The 22,681-nt window shown below is 35.9% G+C and overlaps 1 protein-coding gene across 2 annotated transcripts; it reads right to left on the bottom strand.

The window, feature by feature from the left end:
• Positions 1–2,888: 2,888 nt before the first annotated feature.
• On the bottom strand, positions 2,889–22,626 carry AP5M1 (adaptor related protein complex 5 subunit mu 1). 2 transcript variants are annotated; one of them, XM_061182601.1, is made up of 8 exons: positions 22,173–22,626; positions 15,048–15,693; positions 10,633–10,860; positions 9,922–10,061; positions 9,120–9,205; positions 8,911–9,029; positions 5,945–6,041; positions 2,889–3,599 (listed from the first exon to the last, which is right to left on the bottom strand). In XM_061182601.1, the coding sequence occupies exons 1-8, from the start codon at positions 22,244–22,246 to the stop codon at positions 3,517–3,519; spliced, it is 1,473 nt and encodes a 490-aa protein (XP_061038584.1). In that variant the 5' UTR covers positions 22,247–22,626; the 3' UTR covers positions 2,889–3,516. The 2 variants fall into 2 exon arrangements, with proteins under 2 accessions (XP_061038584.1, XP_061038585.1); XM_061182602.1 differs by lacking the exon at positions 5,945–6,041 and having other exon boundaries at positions 3,564–3,599.
• Between the last annotated feature and the right edge of the window lie 55 nt (positions 22,627–22,681).

The following is a 22,681-nucleotide window of genomic DNA, read 5'->3' as shown; positions in this document are numbered from 1 at the left end:
TTTACATCTTCAAATACTGAAAATAAATTGCATTCTTGGCCCTTGCTTTAAAAGGTTATAGAGAATAAACGCACACCCTGGTAGTGTTCTAGTGATCTCCCTAATCTCAGTTGCACTTTGTCAGAACGAGGTAACTGGTAGTTAAGTGAAATACCCTAGATCAAAGGGGGATTAATCACCAACTGAATCCTTGCTGAATAAACCTGTCATTCAAGAAAATTATTTCCACTGAACTTAGCAGAGGATTGAAGGTATTTGCATAACAGGGACCAACGTACTTCAGCCAGGTTAAAAGGTTCAGAATTCATCCCATGTTTAGCTTTTTGCCTCCTTTTCCTTTCAGCAGCCTGGTACAATGGTTTCTAATCTGATAATACAGCTAACTATCTAAATGATGTCAGAACAGGAAAGTATTGCAAAGTTTGGATGAGGGATGGATCAATTTCACTTTCAGTAACTCCTAAATCTGATTTGTTGGAATTTAAGATGTAATCCTAAAAAAGTCCCTTAAACCTGAGAACTGTTTATTAACATCCCTTTTCTGACCTTTGTCTTAGAAACCACCATTCTGCTGTGGCAGCGGTCCCTGCAGAGACCCTGGATGATAACTTGACCTACCTTCCTCCCAGGGGTGGTGCAGGAGTCCACAAATATCTATAAAGGATTCTGAAATACTATAATAAAAACTAGAAGAAAAATACTAGTAGTTGTTCCATGTATTAAATTGTGCTTTGAAATATCTTAAACCATACAATGTATATATAAAACCACAATTTTAACTCACTGAAAATATTGAGTTGGTGTGAAAAAATTAATTTTGTAAGACTAATGATTAAAAATTAAAAAAAATAATTTAAGAATTCCTGATAAGGTTATTTACTTCAAACCTGACATTTGAATCAATTATTTAAAAAGTAAAAGGTAAAAAATGCCCACCACTGTAAGGGGATTGTCTTATGCTGTAAGGGTACTGCTGACTTTAAAAAGTTTGAGTACATTTTCAGAAATGTAACACTTTTTGTACATTTTGGGTCTACTGAAGAATAATTACCCATATGATAGACATCAGCTTTCATAATCATATTTTGGCACTAAAGGGAATTTAGCAATTTTGCATCTAGCGGTCTGACACCATCCAAATCTTTAACTGGAAGAAGGTGCTCATATTCAGCGCAAACACACAGCATCTTTCAAGTTAAAAAATGCAAAGAATAGTTATCAAAGAAAATGAATAAAATCCATAGCGAGATAATATTTTAGAAAATGATTGAAGTTTTAACCCAAGAAAGGACTCTTAGAGTGTCTTATAGCTTAGAATAAGAACATGTCAATCACGATTAAGCTTCTGGAATCGGAATCCCTTTGAAATGCAGCTGTTTCTTCTTTAATTGTGGCAGCGGACTCTGAAGAAAAGAAAGGTCCAGCCTTAAAGATGAGTAAGGAATACAAAATAGCTCAGGATTAGTTGTGGAGTTCAAAGGTCGCTAATTACACTAAGGAGTTCCCAGACACAGAGAAAACATTAAACAGGTCACCTACCAAACGGGAAACAGACTTTGTCTTCAGAAATTATCCTGAAGTGACAGGTTTCTAGACAAAATCAAAGCATCATAGTGTGCCCAGCTGATATCAACAGGATGAAAACATGAGTTAGTTTTAGTTCTGTAGCGCTATGTTAGAATGGAATGGCAACAGATGGCATCAGGTTCCCCATTGTCCCTACACTTTTCCAGTACTTCTTAGATTTTCCTCAGGTTTCTAGAAATGTCAGATCAAAGATTCATTGGTTTTTCTGAATGCTTATGAAGTTTTGCCTAGGGGATTATTATACTGAATCTCAGCCTACTCACTAGATAAATGCCTCTTCCCTATTTTAGTGTACTTTGCTAAACACTTATACAATCAAGATGTACAAATGGCTCCATTAATATAAGTGAAATGTTAAGCTTCCCTTGAGTTTAAGAGAGATCAAAAAACTTAAAGGGAATGATTTTTTTCTTCTTTCAAAAGGAAAGTTTTTACTACTGATTATCTATGATTAACCTAGAATAACTAGCTAAAGTCCTGGTCTGGAAGTTACTCTATTTTCTTCATTACTTGGGATAATTTTGAACATAGAACATTATGCCATGATAATGCCTTGCAGAAAATGAGTTTACAATGAGTAGGATTGACCTTAATTTAAAAAAATTACATTTCAAATCCTAAATTTCTATGCAATCTCCTTTCAAACTATCATAGCTCTCTTTCAAGAAGTTAGCAGCTTTTTCTAAGCTTTTCCTTAAGAGACTCATAAAAAAAAGAAACCAAGATATAATTTAATTGAATATTAATCTGTAATGCGTATTTTTTTTAATAACTCTTCTAATTCTGTTCTGTAAAAAGAAACTTGACATGGAATAAGTTTTGAGGTTCTTGAGATTTCATCTTTTCTTGAATGGTCATTTAAAGTCCAACTTGACAATGAACTACTTTGAAAACAGAACGTGACAAATAATTGTAAAGACAGGTAGAGAATAAAGAGTATGACTGGATGGTTCCTGAAGAAACCCAGAGCATGCCAATAAGGAAGCAAGGGTGACAAATTTAAAGAAAATGTGCTACATGGAACTGAAATAAGATTTAAGTGATACTCTCTACGCATAAAATAGCTTTTGAATTTTTACCTGAATTCATTCATTAATGAATTATAAAAAAACAGGAAAAGACCAATATTATATCTAAATTTATCTTTAAAAATTTGGCTGCAGATATTTAGTAATCACAAAACACGGTGCTCATCTTCTGAAGGCATCCCACCCCTCTTAATATGCTTACTAAACAAAATGTTATTGTGGCAGATTAATAAACTTGCCTGAAAAGTAACTCCAGAACAGAGATAAACAAAATAGAATTAGGCAGATTCTTTATTAGTCAGTAGGATAGTTCTGATTAAAAACAGGTTACTATTTTAACAATTTTCTTTCATTTTCATCAGCTGTTTTCTCAAGAGATTTACAAAGTTGTTTCTCATGTGGTCTCTGGTATTCTGTAACAACACATTGTACTAGCACTTAGCACTTAGGTTTGGAAGAGCAAATAGTTTTTTATCTTGCATGCCATCTACAATCCATTGGGAGTAGCTGCCTGCAGCTCTGCACTGAGGAGCCTGAGCCCATATCCAGGAAGGCTCAGTGGAGAAAGAGAGCTGTGACTGATTAGCCATGTCTGCCACAGGGGCAGGAAGAAACATGTATGGCAGGGTAACCCAAGACTAGTCTAGAATAAGCTGAAAGTGAATCACTACATTTTATGCTCTGAAATCATACTTGAGCAAAATCAAAGGGTAATGAAATTGGATACATTAGTCTTTAAAATGTTCTTTCAAAGTAGATCAGACTGAAAACATTGAACAAGAGCATTTTGTAATTAAATCAATGATTTTCACTCATAGGTTATATGCATACACATTAAAAATAAAAGACTGTGATTTAATTTATGTTACTATTGTATAAATCCCATTTAAACATGAGACAATTACAGTAATAATGATCCATATGCTACTGGAGCAGGAGCTTTAGAATTCCAGATGTAATAGTCAGAAGAAATTAGTTTCCGGTCTAAAAAAAAAAATGATAAGATTATATTATCTTAAAAATTCAATGAGAAAGCAAAGTCATGATATTTAAAATTGTGGAACACAATTATTTCAAGGAAGGCAATATTTTGAGATATTCATTTCAATTCAATTTTTATCAAGGCATTATTATAACTTTCACCACTTTAAAAATATGGCTTCATTAAATACATGAATAATCCATCTTTTAGCTTATATATGCCAAAATCCCTCATGCCAAATCTGCTAATTTTTTTCTCACATCTTCCCTAAATTCTTTTTCTTACAGACCATTACTTCAGCTACAAAAACATTAAAAATAGTTTTATTGTTTCCCTTCTGTAACCTCTTCACCACAGTTCTGATTCTGATCTTGCTATTCTTTATGCATTCAAAGTTTCAGAGATGGAAATACACACCCAACTTCCTAGTAACGTTTTAAAAAGGTTGCTTCAGTGGTTTCTTATAGTTCTGATCAAATTTAAGGTTTCTGTTTTAAGAGCTTTGGACAAATGAAAACCTCTTTAAAGTTTTCTGATATGTAAAACTGAGATGATAATGCTCATTTGGAGCTAGACACGTGTAAGTTCTTATTCCATACATCTCTATTTATCCAATTCTGCCTTTTCTACCTTCTTCATAATGAAAAGGATAGAGGTAGGATGTATTACCTCATTGCCTTTTTTTTGTTGTTTGTTCAGTTTGAGAACCTAGTAACATTCAGAGGCAACATAGCATATTGGTTAAGTGGTCAGGGTCAAAGACAGACTGCCTGGATTTGAGTCCAGTTCTGCCATTTACCAGCTATGTGACCTTATTCTGTGTGTTCCGTCAGCATCCTCATCTGTAAAATGGAGATAACAACACTTACGTAGGGTGCTGTAAGGATTAATGAGTTAGCACACATTACATACTCAGAACTGTGCCTGGCACATAGTAAGCAATAAACATCAGCTATTATTATTTAAATTAATATTATTAGCATTATTAAACTATTTTCAGAACTAAGTTGTATATTATGAATATAGATTTTATTGTCAAGATGATGGCAAAATAAAGGTTTTTACATAGTTGCACGAAGTGATAGTTATGCTCTGAAAATAACAGAAGAAGGAAATAAAATATTGGTCATAATTATACATTTAAAGTGACCTCTTTCATTCATATATTAAGAAGCAGCTGAATTACTGAAACATCCCATTCTGTATTATAATCTCTGAAAATTACTACAATATGTTTAGTTAATATTAATAAGATACAATATTTTAAACATTATCTAAAGAGACAACATATTTCCCATAGACAACCTAAAATACTGGTCTGTTTGCATTTAGACAAAACTGCTGGTTTGTCCAAACTAACAACTGTATTGTGCCTTCATTAAAAAAAAAAAAAAAAAAAAAAGGCATTATGAAGACTCTTCCATATACATCAATTTCTCTAAAAAGCAACCAAAAAATGATGTAGGAGAAAGCACAGGGATGTATGGAGGTAAAGAATATGGCTTATTCTGGTTATACTACATAGAATTTATTATTGCCATTCACAGGTAATTGCTTAGAATTCAGTAGTTCTGAGTTCCGTAATTCTTTAGAAACTTTAAAGTACAAAGTCTTGTCTTATCCTTCCTAGGGACCCTAACCCTTAGTTTAAGAAATACTTACCTAAATAGCTTTATTCCCCTTAATATATGAGGCAAAAATGTTGCTGCTTATGTTTAGCTAACTCTACCTCATTCTAGCTACTTTTTAATTCTATGCCACATATCTATATTTGATCTGAATTAAATAATTTTGAATTCATCTACAAATTGCTCTGTTTCCCCTCCCTATATTTCCATTTGTACTATGTGTGTATGCATGTGTACACACACACACACACACACACATATTTCTCTTGCCCTCCTTTTGGTAAAACAGGATACTAAATAATGCTCATTGACTACAACATTTGCTAAAAATATTTAAAATTTTAAGTAATAATCATACTTAACATTTATTGAATCCATCCCACATGCTAAGCATTATGCTAAGTGCGTGAGGAAACTAAATAAGAAGTTCACTAACTTGCCCAAGAGTAAAAGAGTAAATTATAAGCAGAGCAAAGCAAATCCAACTTTAGACTAGAGCCCACCTCTGTGTCAATCCTTGCTCATCCAGACCACTTTACAAATAGGAGAAGGCAGAGGGCAATGTACATAAACTGTTACACAGGATGGATTAGGCCAGAATTCTTATAAATCGGTATTATTCTCTGATCTTTTTCTGTCACATTTTAATTTTATCTTAGTTAATAATAACATAACACCACTTTAATTACCTTAAGTTAGTTTGAATCTGTACAACTTACATGTACTTATTTTTGGTTTTCCTGATGCAAAAACTTGAACTGAATGCTGATCCGCATAACACCCAGTGAGTGTGTAATCTAAGATCCTAAAATGAAGCTAGAACAAGAAGAGAAATGTACCAAATTAAGGTGATTATTTGGTAAAAATGATGCTCACATTTTTTTCCCTTGACACAAGTTTAGGAATTTATTTCACAGAGTTCACAAAATAAAAATCACAAATAATACTGTGTGTGTGTGCATGCGAGTGCACATATTCACACATATACACTCACCTTTCCCTTTTGCATTAGGGCCATTTCTTTGTAAGGCTGCCATTATGAAGTGCTTAACACGTACCAGGCCCTTCACTAATATAAACTCTTATCTGCACTGCAAGGTATCCCTATTTTACAAATGAGGGAACTGAGGTTCAGAGATGGAAACACTTAGCATCCCAGTAGGTAAGCAGTAGAGCTGGCATTTGAACTCAAACCTGACTGACTACAAAAGCTGGTGCTCCTTCCCCTATGGTGTTTGGTGTTCTGTATGTTCTCTCCTATCTCTAAGGCTATGTGGTTGTGATAGATTTCAGATCGTAATTCTTTTATACACCTTTTAGCAGAACACAATAAAGTAATTACTAGAACAGAAACACCAGTTTATCTGGTGTTTGGAGGGAATGAAACGCTCTACTTAATTTTTCAGAAAACTAAAATTTAACTTTTACATAACTAACCTTTCTAAAATGTAATGAATGAATGTAATGAATGAATGTAAGTTCCTGGATTTAACTGATAATGTGGTGATATCAGTATAAATGCCAATTAATATATTGGGCTATAATAGAGAGGGCCATTAGTACCTTCTCTGAAGGCATAGTGCTCGGCTGTCCCTGAGCCACAGTGATATTCACATGAACCATGAAAGGTCTATTCTTACAGAACTCCTGTCTCCTTTTGCTGTGATTCTCATCTTTGCTGCTAAAAGCTTTTGATTTGGCAATATCCTGATAGCTTTTCTATACTTTTCTTCCTTCTTCCTTCCCTGCAAATTTCTCTCTTTTCCTATCTTTCTCCTTTTGATTGCCAAACTAACTGATCATAGGCATAGATGTAATTTTCAGATCTTCTGAGCAATTTTTTCCCTATTGCAACTCAAATTATCTAATAGTAAAGGGCTTTTGCTTGCTTGTTTGGTATAATTCTAGATGCTGGAAGTTATGACAAGGTTGATTTCCACACAACTAGATATTATAAAAATAAATGTATTCATTGAACACAAATATGTACTACACGCTTTTGATGCGACTATAACTGGTTAGGTGATGAAAATGAATAGAAGAGTCATAATCCCTACCTTTGAAAAACATATAGTATAGTAACATCTCACATTTTTTTCTGAAAAACATCTGGAAGAGGGAATTTCTATAATAATCATTGAAACAAAGCTCATGGACATAGTTGAAGCCAATACAGAAGAAATGAATATCACTAGTGTACTTCTGACTTCACTACCATTTCCCCTAGTTGCTTTTACATATAGATTTCAATCTCTCTTTGATTTCTTTGATACTACTCTATTTAGGTTTTCCTGCTACCTTTCTGATCACATTTTCACTTTCCCTCATTGATCCTTTTGAACCTTCCTCCTATTTTCTCTTATCTTTTTCTGACCTTATTCATTTCTACTGCCTCAACTATTTCTTCTCCATGGATAACTCCTAGATCATAAGAACAGTTGAGCTTTCTCTTGAGAATCAAGCTTTAGGTTTTTAGCCACCTACTGGACACCTATACCGGGGTACGTTGCTATTACCAGCAACATACGTGATATGAAGCCCACTCCCTCCCAACTTTCTCCACATTTCTTCTAAGATACAGAACTTTCTTCTAAGTATGTTCATCCATTCATCAAATATTTATGTGCTAGGTACTGAACTAGATGTTGGGAATAAAACAGTGAATGAATGAGATTCACACGGTCTTTGCCCTCCTGGAGCTTCAAGTCTGGTTTAAGTCACAATTTTTTAATGACATCATCTTTGACTTAAAACTATTTCTTACCTTTCTACTTAATTAGTGAGATTAAAGGCTATACCTTTATCACAGCTCTATTCCTTTTCCTCCCTTCCTTTCTCTTTCTGTGACACTACACTAGTTCAGCATTATTAACTTATTACCTTTCATCTGGAATACTAATATAGCTAAAAAATAGTTTCTTTGTCTCTAGTTTTTTTCCTCACTCACCTTCCTCACAGCCATTTCAGATTGATCCTCATAAAGTATCGCTTTCTGAAGGACCACTCCTGTACTCAAAAAAAGTATAACATTTTCTAACAAAGCAATGAAAGCCAGATTCAAATCCTCTACAATCCAGACCTAAGTCACTTATTCAGACTTCTGTGTGACTACTGTTTCTAGCACTGGTTCCTAAACATGCCTTGTTATCCTTCATTCCTGTGATTAAGTCATTTCTTCACCTATACAAAACAGAGTCAATCTTCAAGGCTTCGTATTGATGCTTACGTGAGCCTCGGAGTTTTGCCTAAACTCCATCTCTACTACAAAGCTTTCCTTGACCACTTTGGTTGGAAGCGCTCAGTCTTTTTTTTGAAAGACCAAAAGCAGTTAGTCCTGATCAGTTACTGACATGAATCATTGAAAAATCCCTAGAGGGCAAAGACTACATCTTACATTCTTTGTATACAAATCTCAAATGTGATATCTAAGAGCTGGGTAGAACTAGGTTAAGTTGAGGTTATTTAGGTTTTACATAATTCTTTCACCTTAAAAATTTTTAAGTATTAAGTGAAATAGAAAGTGATTACTAAACAAAAAGAATCTTACTAAAATCTAACAGAGGACTTAGACAAAAAGAACAGAACTCCAAAAAAAAGTTAGGAAACATTAAAAATCAATTAGATATATGCAATTTGGAACAAAAGGAAAGGTTTCTAATGTAGTGAGCCATATAAATATATCTACCTTTAAATATGCTGTACCTCCAATGCAAATCTGGTCAAATGGCTGCTTTTCATGGCTCTTGGCTCCAAAAGTTACAGTTCCAGAAAGACTAATTTCCCTTGATTTTGGGAACTTCTGTCCTAAAAACAGAAATACATCAATCAACTATTATAAATTAAATAGATTCTACAGCAAATGAATGAAAAAAAAATAAACAAAACCTAGTTTACCAATAATCCAGATCAATAAGCTTTTCTCTCGAAATACTTCAAGCTGGCCAAAACTAACTTTGTATTCCACATGTGTGACTGGACCTCTTTAAAAAAGAAATGGACAAAATGGAAAGAAAAAAATAATCATAGATATAACAGTTGTAAGAGATGTAAGTCAAACCTTGCTACTGTTACTTAATACAAGGACAACATAAAAGCAGATCTGTATTCAAGTTTGCAGAATACAGTAGAATAAATATATTATATCTCAGAAAACACAGAAACACAATAAACATTTTTTTGGTGATGCTATACATTTCATTATTAATTCTAAAGATAACTACAAAGTCATGCAGAATGTATTAATACAGGCACATAGGTTGACGTAACATTAAAACTGTGATTTTACTATATATTTATGTATCCTTTGAAAAGAACTATTCTGTAGGACAAACTTAAAAGTAGAACTGATAAGGAAGTAATCTTATGATATTAATTCACCAGGTTTTCTAGTTGGGCTTGATCTGTATGTTGAGTACAGAGAAATTGCTAGAAATAAAGCCAGTAGTAAACCCTGAAGAAGCTACACTGGCTGAAGTTTATAATTTACTAGCAAGTAGTTTAACCAGAAAAATGAGGATATTTAAAAATAAAGAGATTATTTTTATGACAATGTTTTGGTTCAGAATCAGCATACATTTGAATAACATAAAATTTTTAGATCTTAAAAATAAGGTAAAAACCAAGACAATTTATTATAGGGCAGTGGAAATGTACTAAAGAAGGCAGAGATCATGGCATTATGTTATTTTATTCCTACCTGTTGTAAAAAGGTATATGAGCTTCACAGAATTCAAAACTATTTTTCACACTTTCATGAAGTTTTAAATTAACTGTTATTTTTAGTTGTACTTCTTCCTCTTTTACTTGATAAAAACCCAAAATTGGTGGCACAGGGACCTGGAAACAAACATAAACACATTTTTATATAATTCTCAGGTTAATGAGTCTAAAATATCAGTGGTGATGGAGAAAAAAGCCTTGCAGTAATATAGTCATTACATACAGATATGACTTTAATGACTAATGGGTTACTCCAAGTTATTTTGATAATAGATGATGAAGCTACATTCCTTCTAAGGTCAGGGATTCTTGCATCTCTTTCTATTTCCAGAGGTGAGAAAGGTGCCTTACAGAGGTGTGATACATTCTTTTTCCTACTCCTGCTTGTTCAGATTCCCTTCCTCCAGGTTCTCTATGACCTGCAACATAGAACATGCACTAGGCATACTGATCACTGACACCCGCCCACCGTTTCTGCTGCCCTGCTTGTATCTGGACTCCCCAACCCTCCCAGATCAGCAGTAGCTTAATGGGTCATCAATAACTGATTGAAGGGAAACAATCTGAATCTTCTGGTAAATAACTCATGAAAAGTTCTTGTTTGGACCAAAAGTATGGATGATTTGCTTACAACAGAATTCATAAATATGAAGATTAGCAAAGTCCCAACTTCTCCAAAGTTGTTTACCTGAGAAGTGTAGTAGCATAAGTTGAATGACTCTAAAGGTGGAGTGAGTGGAAATTTGTAAGGCCCACTAAATGCAGAATCATCTGCTGCATCAATGCTACTAGAGGTCAGAACGGCAGAGTCAAGAGATGTCACACAAGGATGAACCAGAATATCCTGAAGTGGAGATCCATTGGTGGGGAGACTCAAGCTGATGGTAACATTTGGCATACTTCCTTCTAAATCACACTGCAACACAAACAAACAGATATTACCAAGATCCTTGAAGCATACATCTTCTGAATGAGGCCTTTCTTAATTTATCTGAGTCACTTTCCACAACTTAATTCACTTTTCTCTCAAGGTATTATTCTCATTGCTTTCTGTGTTCTGGTTAATGATTCTATCACGCTCTCAGACACCCAAGCCAGAGACCAGGAGAGCCTTCCTAGAGCCCTCTGCTTACATTTAAAACCCTTAAAAAGCTACTTTTCTTCATTCCTGTTACACTGGTACAGGCCCTTACAATTTCTGTCATAGCCCTCTAAGTGTATCTAGACTCGCTTTCCTCTAATCAATCCATCCTTCATCAATGCCAGAGCTATCTTAATAAAACATAATTCTAATTATATCGTATCCATGTCAAAACCTCTCAATAGTTCCCCCTCAGTTTTGTATTACTTTTAAAGCCTTTTGCTGCTTGGTTCCCATCTACCTCTTTAATCATTTTCTACCCTGCAAGTAATGCTGGAGACACACTGGGGACTGTCAGAGGATCAGAGACTTATTCTGCCAGCTCCTCCTATACGTGAGTAAGCCCTCATTCCTATACTAAACACCTTTACTCCCATAAATCTGTAGTGGCTCTTTTTCTGACCAAGCCAGACTGATACACCTTACTTGCGTGTGTGCTGGGGGGGCGGTGGGCAGTCAGGCTCTTCCTTTATAACTCAAACTTGACATTTACCTCTATTAAAGCACCCAATTACAACTGTCCAATTGAGGCATATAAGGCTTACTGATAAGTTTTGTTTGGCTAGACTTGTACAATATTTTAAGAGTTGGTGGAACTCAGTAGGTATAATGGTTAGCTCCAAATGCAAGCAGCTAGTTCCACTATCATATACATAGTCTGCATTATGCATTAACTGCCCACTCTCTAGAGGTGAGAGCAAACGTCTGTGCCCGTTTGTTTCCTTCTTTAAGCTTTAAGTTTTTGAAAGCAAGAATTATTATATTTTTCTTTGTATCTCTAGTGTCCAGTATATTGCTAAGTATAAGAGATACTCCAGGGACTTCCCTGGTGGCGCAGTGGTTAAGAATCCGCCTGCCAATGCAGGGGACACGAGTTCGAGCCCTGGTCCGGGAAGGTCCCACATGCCGCGGAGCAACTAAGCCCATGCGCCACAACTACTGAGCCTGCGCTCTAGAGCTCGTGAGACACAACTACTGAAGCCCACAAGCCACGCCTACTGAAGCCCACGTGCCACAACTACTGAAGCCCACACGCCTAGAGCCCGTGCTCCACAACAAGAGAAGCCACCGCGACGAGAAGCCCGCGCACCGCAACGAAGAGTAGGCCCCGCCCTCTGCAACAAGAGAAAGCCCATGTGCAGCAACAAAGACCCAACGCAGCCAGAGATACTCCAATAATGTTTGCTGAATGGATATCTTTTTACAATTATGAACTGTACCTTTGGTTCGCAATTTTAATAGGAAACGTTTCATTTTTTTATCTACCACTTGACATATGTGTGAATTCATGAATATATCTGCTGTATAATGCAAGCATTTAGAGAGCAGGCAGGCATTATGAACAGTACCATGTATAATTAGTGACTTATAAAAGTCTTTCAGTGATAGTTAGAATAACATCAATCCCATTTGATAATAAAAATGCCAAATAACTACTATGAAACTTAAGAACATTTTAGTATTTTCAACTTTAAATCATCTGCTACTTCACTCTCTATTTGTGGATAGCAAGAATTAAAGAAAAAAGTTTTATTTTTTGGCAGATATTTATGGAGATAATACATGAACAAATATTAGTAGCAAATAGTATCAAAATTTTTAAATATTCTGTTTATACTTATTAAATTATCCTCTAACACTCTAACATAATTAAAGGAATCAGGGAAACAGCAACCATTATGGAAATAACCAACAAATTATCTGCTATCTAGGCAGCTGAAATACCAGAGCACTAGCCATTCACTACGGGATGAGGACATATATTCTACAAGAATTCTGTATACTACCCTTTAAACCAATCTGGCATATGTAGATCTGGACTTTTAATTAGGAATTATAAAAACAGAAGGGACCTAGGTACTTATCTAATTTTAAAAATGAGAAAAGATTGAAAAAATTGTGTAACTCTTCCAAAGAGACAGAGAAATTAGTGGTGGAATGAGGACTAGAACTTCAGTCCACTGGCTTTTGGTTCACCAGGTTTCCTACTAGGATTGAGATGAAAGGAAGATAATTATTTCCATTTACAATAGGCTTCACAATAAAACTCCTTTAAATACTTAAAAAACGGTTTGGCTAACAGTTATACTATTTACATACAACCCTAAAGAAACATTTAGTTAATGAGTTTCAGTGCACCCTCACTATTTTTATTTTTAGAAAAAAGTTTTTTAAAGATGAAAGTTTCCCATCATGATAATTTGTATTAGACCAAGAATAGGAGCCAATCTAAAATTCCCAGAAGCAATAAACTAGGGTCAGCCTATCAATGAGCTATTTAAATAGCATAATATTAATTAGTATTAAATTATATATAACATATTCCCTGTTCATTACTACAGAATGAAAAACAGAGACGGTGAATTTTCCTACTTATATTTTACAGAACTTACAAGAAATGTAGATTCAACAGGTTTAAGAGGTATGAATGACATAATCCGTGAACACCTTAATTTTGGAGACATTTATGATAATTATTTCTATTAAAATTAATAACTGGAATGTATTTTTGATCAAAATAGAAGTGAGTTTAAAACAGGCACATAAATTTTTAGGTCACTTTAAGGTTAAAAAGGAAAAAAAAGACCCAATTTGTCTGCCAGGACTCTTCTAATTCTCTGTTCTTGAAATCTACTTTTATATATTGGATTTGCACTTAACTACTCAACATTAATATGATATATAAAAAGTTTATATTAATAAGTGCAGAGAATAAAGGAAGATAACAGAAAAACAAAGACACCTGAGAATATTAATATGCGCTTGTAGACATTCTCTTGGAGGGGCTCTATTTTTGATCATTATTGAATGTGGCACTGATCACTGCTAACTGTATTGTTATTTTCATTGCCTTTTCCTATTACCTAACCTTAAACCACAGAACCCTATATTAACCTAGTGACTTGTTTAAATAAAACATGAGCCCTTGAAAATGGCTTCAGATAGTAAGTCAGAGATTTGTCAATTTCACCCCCTCTAGGAAAAATGGAAAATAGCTATGGTGACTTTAAAATATTTTCACAAATTCTTTCACACTACTCTTTTCAAAAGATGGAGCCTAATCCCACTCCCCTTGAACGTGGACCAGACAAAGTGACCTGCTTCTGATGAACAGAAAGTGGTAGAAGTGATACTATGTGACCTTTCAGCCTAGGTAATAAAAAGAATAGCTTTCACTTGTGCCTCATGTGGCTGTCTGTATGATCATTTGATCAAAGGGAAGGCAGTCACCAAGTTGTGAGAACGTTCTTAAGCAGCCTGTTGAGAAGTCCACATGGAAAGGAACTGAGGTCTCCTACCAATAATCAGCACCAACTTGCCAGCCATGTGACTGAGTCACCTTGCAAGTAGAACTTCCAGCTCCAGTCATACCTTCAGGTGACTATAGCCCCAGCTGAAATCTTGACTGTGACAGACTTCCACACTAGAAGTTCCCAGCTAAGTTGCTCTTGAAGTCCTGACCTACAGAAACTACGAGTATAATAAATGTTTATTGGTTGTGGTAACAGGTCAATTCATTACACAGCAATGCAGTTGACCCTTGAACAATGCGAGGGATAGGGGCACTGACCCTCTGTTCAGTCAAAATCCATGTATAACTTTACAGTCAGCACTCTGTGTCCAAGGTTCTGCATCTGTGGATTTAACCAACTGTAGATTCAGCCAACTGCAGATACTATAGTACTGAATGCAGTACGTATTTAGTGAAAAAAAGCCACGTATAAGTAGACCCACGCAGTTCAAATCCATATTGTTCAAGGGTCAAATGCATATAGCCAGTATAATTAGTAAGAAATGCAAAAAGATAACATTATAAAATTTCACGTGAACATAACATTTAATGACTGCTGTTTATAAGAATCAAGAATGTCACATTATGATGTAAAATAAAGTCGGCAAATTTTACTTTTCTCCATAAATGTTAAGTGGTATGATAAAAAAAGTACCAGGGAAAATCTCACCTTGCAAGTGACAACTCCAATGACTTGCCATGTATCTGCTATATCCTGTTTATCATATTGCATGGATTTTACCTTTTCAGTGATAGAAATAGAAACCTGTGGTTTTCCTTTGTATGTTCCAGCTTTCCAGGTCGGCTGTTTTTGTGGATGAGTAACAGAAGCAAAATTAATACTATCCAATGAATTCTGTAAGTTGGCATCTAACAAAGTGCCAAAGGGACAAGCCTGTAGAAGCAAGTCGGGCAACTGGCTCAATTTTGTATTTAGCTCACTGTCATTTTTTTGACCTGAGTAAAGAAAACCCTGTACCCCAAAAAGAAGTTCAAAGCCTTGTGAAATTCCACTAATGCTAATTAATGGTGGACGAGGGGATAAAGTTTGTTCAACCAGTGGAACACAAGCGTATATCATGCCATTCTTCAAGAAAGCAACAACTGGCCAGAGTTCTTCACCTCCTACCGGGAGTGCATAAATGGATGTTTTATTGATGTGTGAACAGCTATCACGACTCTCCGAAAAGTCCTTATCATCATCCAATAATCTCAGTTCAAAAAGCAGTGCTTTAAGGAAGGGACCATCTTCAGGAACAGGCACATAACTTGCTCCACTGAAGACTTTGGCTCTTTTTTCAACAGTTGGATACCGTCTGTATTAATGGAAACAAAAACATAATTAATTCCTGCAAGTAAAATAAAACTGGAAGTTCCAAACCTAAAAACAAACACAAAACATAAGGCAAACACTAATAACAACAAAACACACAATAACAAATACACACACCAACACACAAAAACCACAACCAAAAAAATATATTACATGTTAAATTCTTACTAAAACACCTGTTGTGTACTTGATATATCTCAAATGATAAAGTATCATTATCTATTATTTTAAAAAATTCAATTTAGTTAATTTTTTAAATGGGTAGAGTACCTGGTTCTAATTCAAAATCCTAGTCTTTGGCTGCTCAGATTCGCACTTAAGCAAGGCGTGTATACCTGTATACATTTTAGGCATCTATAAGGACTTTTTTTTCTTTCTTATCTTTTTAAAAAAATTTTACTTTTAATTTCCTCCTTTCCATTGTTTTTTAATCACAGGGAACATCTTTCTCCCCACTCAATCCTACCTCCAGGAGTAACCACTGCCAAGGGTTTAGTGTTTCATCCTTCTAGAGGGTTTTCAATGCTTTTAAAGCATAAACATAAACACACTGTCATTTTTAAAAAACAGAATGATACATTTTGCAGTGAAACTTACTTTTTTCACATTCCAAGTTAGGTCACATAAAGCTACAGCTGCACAGTATTCCATTGGGTTAAGGACCTGCAATCTATCTGGACCCCCATTGGTAGAAACATCACTTCTTTTGTTGTTACAGGTAAGGCTGCAAGGATTTTCTTGTCTTGTCTTTCCTTTCCCCTTCCTCCCTCTCCCCCCTTCCCCACTTTCTAATTGAGGTATAATTTAGACATAACATTATATCATTAGGTTGGTCAAAAAGTTCATTCATTTTTTTCCATAAGGTGGCTCTAGTAGTGCTTAGGTGTCTTTAACTTCATTGGAAACAATTTTGTTAGACTGTATTGTGACAGCTGTCATATCAATGTTCATTTAAAAAAAAATCAAAATTGAATTTGTGTTGCCATTTTAATATTGAAAAAGAAAGAAAAAGCAACATTTTCAGCATACTATGCTTTATTATTTCAAGAAAGGTAAAAACACAATTAAAACGCAAAAAAAAAGATTTGTGCAGTGTATGGAGAAGGTGCTGTGACTGATAGAACGTGTCAAAAGTGGTTTGCGAAGTTTCATGCTAGAGATTTCCTGCTGGACGATGCTCCACCATTGGGTAGACCAGTTGAAGTGGATAGCAATCAAATCGAGACATTAACTGAGAACAATCAACATTACAGCACACTGGAGACAGCAGACATACTCAAAATATCCAAATCAAGTGTTGAAAATCATTTGTACCAGCTTGGTAATGTTAATCGCTTTGGTGTTTGGGTTCCACGTAAGTTAAGCAAAAAAAACCTTCTTGACCGTATTTCCCCATGCGATTCTCTACTGAAACATATTGAAAACGTTCTGTATTTAAAACAAATTGTGATGGGTGATGAAAAGTGGATACTGTACAATAATGTGGAACGTAAGAGATCGTGGGGCAAGTGAAATGAACCACCACCAACCACACCAAAGGCCGGTCTTCATGCAAAGAAGGTGATGTTGTGTATAGTGGGATTGGAAGGGAGTCCTCTATTATGAGCTCCTTCCGGAAAACCAAACAATTAATTCCAACAAGTACTGCTCCCAGTTAGGCCAACTGAAAGCAGCACTCGACAAAAAGCGTCCAGAATTAGCCAACAGAAAACGCATAATCTTCCATCAGGATAACGCAAGACCGCGTGTTTCTTTGATGACTAGGCAAAAACTGATACAGCTTGGCTGGGAAGTTCCGATTCATCCGCCGTATTCACCAGACATTTCCAGGATTTCCATTTATTTTGGTCTTTACAAAATTCTCTTAATGGAAAAAATTTAAATTCCTTGGAAGACTGTAAAAGGCACCTGGAACAGTTCTTTGCTCAAAAATATAAAAAGTTTTGGGAAGACGGAATTATGAAGCTGCTTGAAAAATGGCAGAAGGTAGTGGAACAAAACAGTGAATACCTTGTTCAATAAAGTCCTTGGTGAAAATGAAAAATGTGTCTTTTATTTTTACTTAAAAACCGAAGGAACTTTTTGGCCAACCCATAGTTTCAGGTATGTAACATAATGATTTGATATTTGTATACATTGCAAAATGATCACCACAGTAAGTCTAGTTAACATCTGTCACCTTACATAGTTACAAAATTTTTTTTTTTTTGTGATGAAAACTTTTAAGACTTCCTGTCGGGGCTTCCTTGGTGGCGCAGAGGTTAAGAACCTGCCTGCCAATACAGGGGACACAGATTTGAGCCCCGGTCTGGGAAGATCTCACATGCCGCGGAGCAACTAAGCCCATGCGCCACAACTACGGAGCCTGCACTCTAGAGCCCGCGAGCCAGAACTACTGAGCCCACACGCCACAACTACTGAAGCCCGCGCGCCTAGAACCCGTGCTCCACAACAAGAGAAGCCACCACAACGAGAAGCCCGCGCACCGCAATGAAGAGTATCCGCAATGAAGTGCGCGCAGCAACGAAGACCCAACACAGCCAAAAATAAATAAATTAAATAAATTAAAAAAAAAGACTTCCGGTCTTAGCAACTTCCAAATATGCAATACAGTATAATTCAACTATAGTCACCATGCTGTACATTACATCCCTATGACTTATTTATTTTATAACTGAAAGAGTGTACCTTTTGACCCTCTTCATAAATTTCTCCCACCCCACCACAGGACTTTTTTTCTGATTCCATCTTAGTAGAGTAGGATGGAAAAAAGTGGTTCAATTTAATCCTCCACATTGTGGATTCACTAGTACCCTGAGTACACTTGGTACCCTGAGTCTTCTTGCCAACCCCTACAAAAACATGTAAGAGCATTTTAGTAATAGTGGTTTACCTCTATGGCCCTGGAAGATACTATGAGGTAACAAAAAGAATGAAATGAATAATCTTTCATGGTTTGCATGCTCTATCCTGAACAGTAAGTTACTAATTCATTCTTTTTTGGGGGGAAACAGAAATTTACAAAAATGTTAAATCACATCTTAATTAAAAAAAAAAAGTACTTTCCTGATTCCTTATCTCTCCACTCCAAAGTCCATAACAAAGTCATTTATTTGCTATTAACTTCTGTGTAAATTGCCTAACTTCCCTAAGTCTGTTTTCTTATTTGTAAAATAAAGGAGTGGCTAAAGAACATATAAGCAATTCTCATCAAGAATCAAGAACAGACCTAGCCAAATAATGTTTTTCTACTAATTCACTAATACTACTAATAAAATATTGGTGTTTACTAATAATTTTAAAAAAGAAAAATAAGAATGTATTCAAAGTTATCCATGTATTAGTGAACCTTACTCATTTACATTCTGATGCATTTTCTTGATTGAGGAAAGGGAAGAATTAGCTAGCCCTCCAGTAATGGCCTAGCAGGTGAATGCCACTTCTTTCTCTTAGTCTTTGGATAAGGATAGTTAAAAACTCTGGACTGAACTCTAGTCCAGACTATTATCCTCTAGAGGATAATTAAAGTTCTCTTAAGTGTATGAATTTCATGATTGAAATTGTAAAAATAAGTTTATCTGGGACCTTATAGAATGTCTCAATATATGTTCAATAAATACTTTGTTGGATGACTCAACCTGTCATTTCAGAGTTATTCTAGGCCTTTTCTAAAACAGGACTTGAACTTTAAATGGCCCTGCAACTATAGGGAACAATACCAACCTAAGCTAGACTTACGCTGGTACTGTTACTATCTATCCAGACAGCAAATCTCTAAACCAGAATCTAAATCAAGTTCTGTTGTGGGGAAAAAGTAGCTAGATAGAGGAAAGATCATTTGCATTCTTAAATCTTAAGTGATGGCCATTATCCTTTGGCAAATATGTGGATAACAGGCCAGTGCATATCTGTTTAGCTCTAACTCTGGCCCCAGGAGGTCAGAAAACAGAAAAAAAAATAAAACCTAACTAATTCATTCAATGATACAGGATAAATAAGTGACAGATGAATTATCTGAACCCAACTTGCTGCCTTCATAGAGATGTTGAAAAGTCCACCCAAACAAAAAGAATTTTTCTTTTGAAATATTCTGAGCACAGTGGGAAAGAACTCTGAAAACAAGCACAACTTCTTCAAGAAACTTATTATTGTACACAGTACAAAAATTTTACCTCTATGAGATATTAAAATAAGCTACAAAGCCACAGATATAAATACACTATGGTATTGGCAAAGAACAAAGTTATAGAACTGAGACAGACCAATGTTTATATGGGAGACATAATAAACTACTATCAACAGCCCCAGAAATCAGTGAAGAAAATACACACTGTTTGGAAGATGATGTTAGGAAAACTGGGCCACAGCACAGAGAAAAACAAAATGAGATTCCTACTTAACGCCACATCCAAAGATGGACTACAGATGGATTAAAGGCCTAAATATAATAGAGAAAATGATAAAGTCAAGAGGAAATAATGTAGGAAGATATCTTTGGGAAATAAGGGTAGGGAAAGACTTCAACAAATTCCCCCAAAGGGCTAACTACTTTGACTGCAACAAAACTAGGGATTTCTGTTTAACCAAGGGTAATGAAAAGTTAATTGACAATGACAATAAGTTAAGATAAAATATCTATAATACCTAAAAATGACACAGGACTAATATCAAGATTACGCAATGAACTCCTGCAAGTTAACAGGAAAAAACCAGCAACCCTTGAAGAAAAAAACAGACAAAGGATATATACAGGCAATTCACAGAAGAGGAAACCCAAAGGCCGTTGCTACACAGAGAAATGCAAATGAAAGTAAGATATTCTTTACACCAATACTGGCAAAAAGTGGAGTAAGTGTTAGGAAAGAATAGAGATACTGCTGATGAGAGTGTAGACTGGTCAAAGTATTCTGAGGAGCTAATTACTTGGTAATATTTAGTCAAAATCAGTATAGATAGGCCCCCATGTAACTGTCTGAGGTTATCTACTGCAGCACCGTTTTGATAGCTGAGTTGGGGGCAATCTGGGAGATCATCACCAGGGGAAGGGGAGGTGTAAAATGTGGCAGATGTAAACCATGGAGTACTACTGAGCAAGTAGATGCAATGGCCTAGATCTGCACTATCCAGTATAGTAGCTGCTAGCCATACATGGCTATTTAAACTTAAAATGAAACAAAATTAAAAACTGAGTTCCTCAGTTACAATAACCACATTTCAAAAACTCAACAACTACATGTGGCCAGTAGCTGCAATATTAGACAGCATAGATTTAGAACATCTCCCATTTCCATCACTGAAGAAAATTCTATTGGATAGCGCTGCCCTAGATGAACACAAAGTACCCTGGATGTTTCTTAAAAATAGTGCTGAGAAATCTGACAAACGTAAGAAAAGGGAATGACATCTATAGCACACTTAATTATATAATTTGAAAAATATATACACAAACACACAAACAAAAGGACAAAGATACCAAAGGAATATATAAGTAAAGCAGGAGTACCTAGGATGGATGGACCAATAAGGCTGATGAACCATATTGAAGATTATTGTTAACCTCCTGAGGTACAACAAGAACGACAAATGTAAGCCAGGTATCCCAGAGAAAATGGTAAACTCCAAGGCTCGATGCCTTCAGTAACAAAAACTGTTAAGGTAGGAAAGAGGTAATTTTTCATATCCACGTTGCCTACCACTTTTCACTTAAAATTACACTCATCTTTGTCAGCCTCAATCTGGATTCAGAGCTAGCTACTTCACTATAGAGCTTTTCTCAGGGAAGAATGAATGTTTGCCAGACAGAACTGTCCACCACTGAGAACAAAAGGTGAAACAGATTACTCAACTGCCACCCATATTTTACAGTGAGTTACTGTATATTCTCTTCACAGAACTAGTTTGATAAAACGTGGCAAATTCTAAAAGTGGAACCAGATCAGCGCACACCATTTTTAAAAAGTGAATTCAATTTAATTTTTTGTACTTTTTCAATTTTCTTCAACAATCAGTAACTTTAAAGTAAACTACCTGAGAATTTCTGGGAATGAAAAATAATTATAAGATGAAAGTAACAGCCTGATACTGCTCAGCAAGGACTTTCCATAAAAATGAGTTAAAATGTCCTTGAATGATTTTTATTCGAGTAGAAAAATGTGAAACATGTTTACTGCTCAGGAAGTTTCCTTTCCTTTCGTCATCTCCACATCAATCTTACGTAGGTGGAGTTATGATACAGTAACATTAATATGAGAAAATACATAATACTTAAAATGTGCCAGGCATCAACTCATTTAATTCTCACAACACTATGAGGTAGTATTATTACAATCTCCACTTAACAGATGAAACAAATGTTAAGTAACTTGCCCAGGTGTCGGACCAGGGATACACAGCATCACAAAACTACGCTACACCATCCATCTGTCCGATCCATCACGCCTGAGGATTTAGATTTGCGTTTACCTGGAGAATCTGACGGTGCCACAAAGTGGAGTTCCCGGTTCGTGGCTTATGAGCCACACTGCCCGCTGGGCCATGATAAGCCACTAAGGCATCAGCTCTTCTCTAAGGCGGCCACCGAAGAAGAGCGCAGACCGGCTTTCTCAGGAGTTTTCTTTTACCAGAAGCCCCGAGGCTCACGCATCTAGAGCCACCTTCTGCCCCACCACAGACAGGTCGGGCTCAGCAAAGAAGCTAACTCCTTCAGGTGAAGTCACTAAAACCTCTGAGTCCGCGCTGGACAACACACGCCACAAAAACTTCTGTTAATCCGCACTTAAAACCTCCGGAAATCTATTTATCCCCACCAACCCTGCTACTTTCTTCCTCTCGAGTCCACTTCCGGGACGGTAGCCCGCAAGGATCACGGTTCCTCACTCGCCCGCGCGGGGAGCCTCTTCGCGGTTCGCCTGCTGTTTTCCCCCTCGCCGGCCCCTCCCAACAGCCACCCGGGCGCGCGCAGCTCCACTTCC

Source organism: Eubalaena glacialis, chromosome 2 (assembly GCF_028564815.1).
Source record: "Eubalaena glacialis isolate mEubGla1 chromosome 2, mEubGla1.1.hap2.+ XY, whole genome shotgun sequence".
NCBI lineage: Eukaryota > Metazoa > Chordata > Mammalia > Artiodactyla > Balaenidae > Eubalaena > Eubalaena glacialis.
Note: the sequence above shows the minus strand (reverse complement) of the source record. Positions and strands in the feature narration are given on the sequence as shown.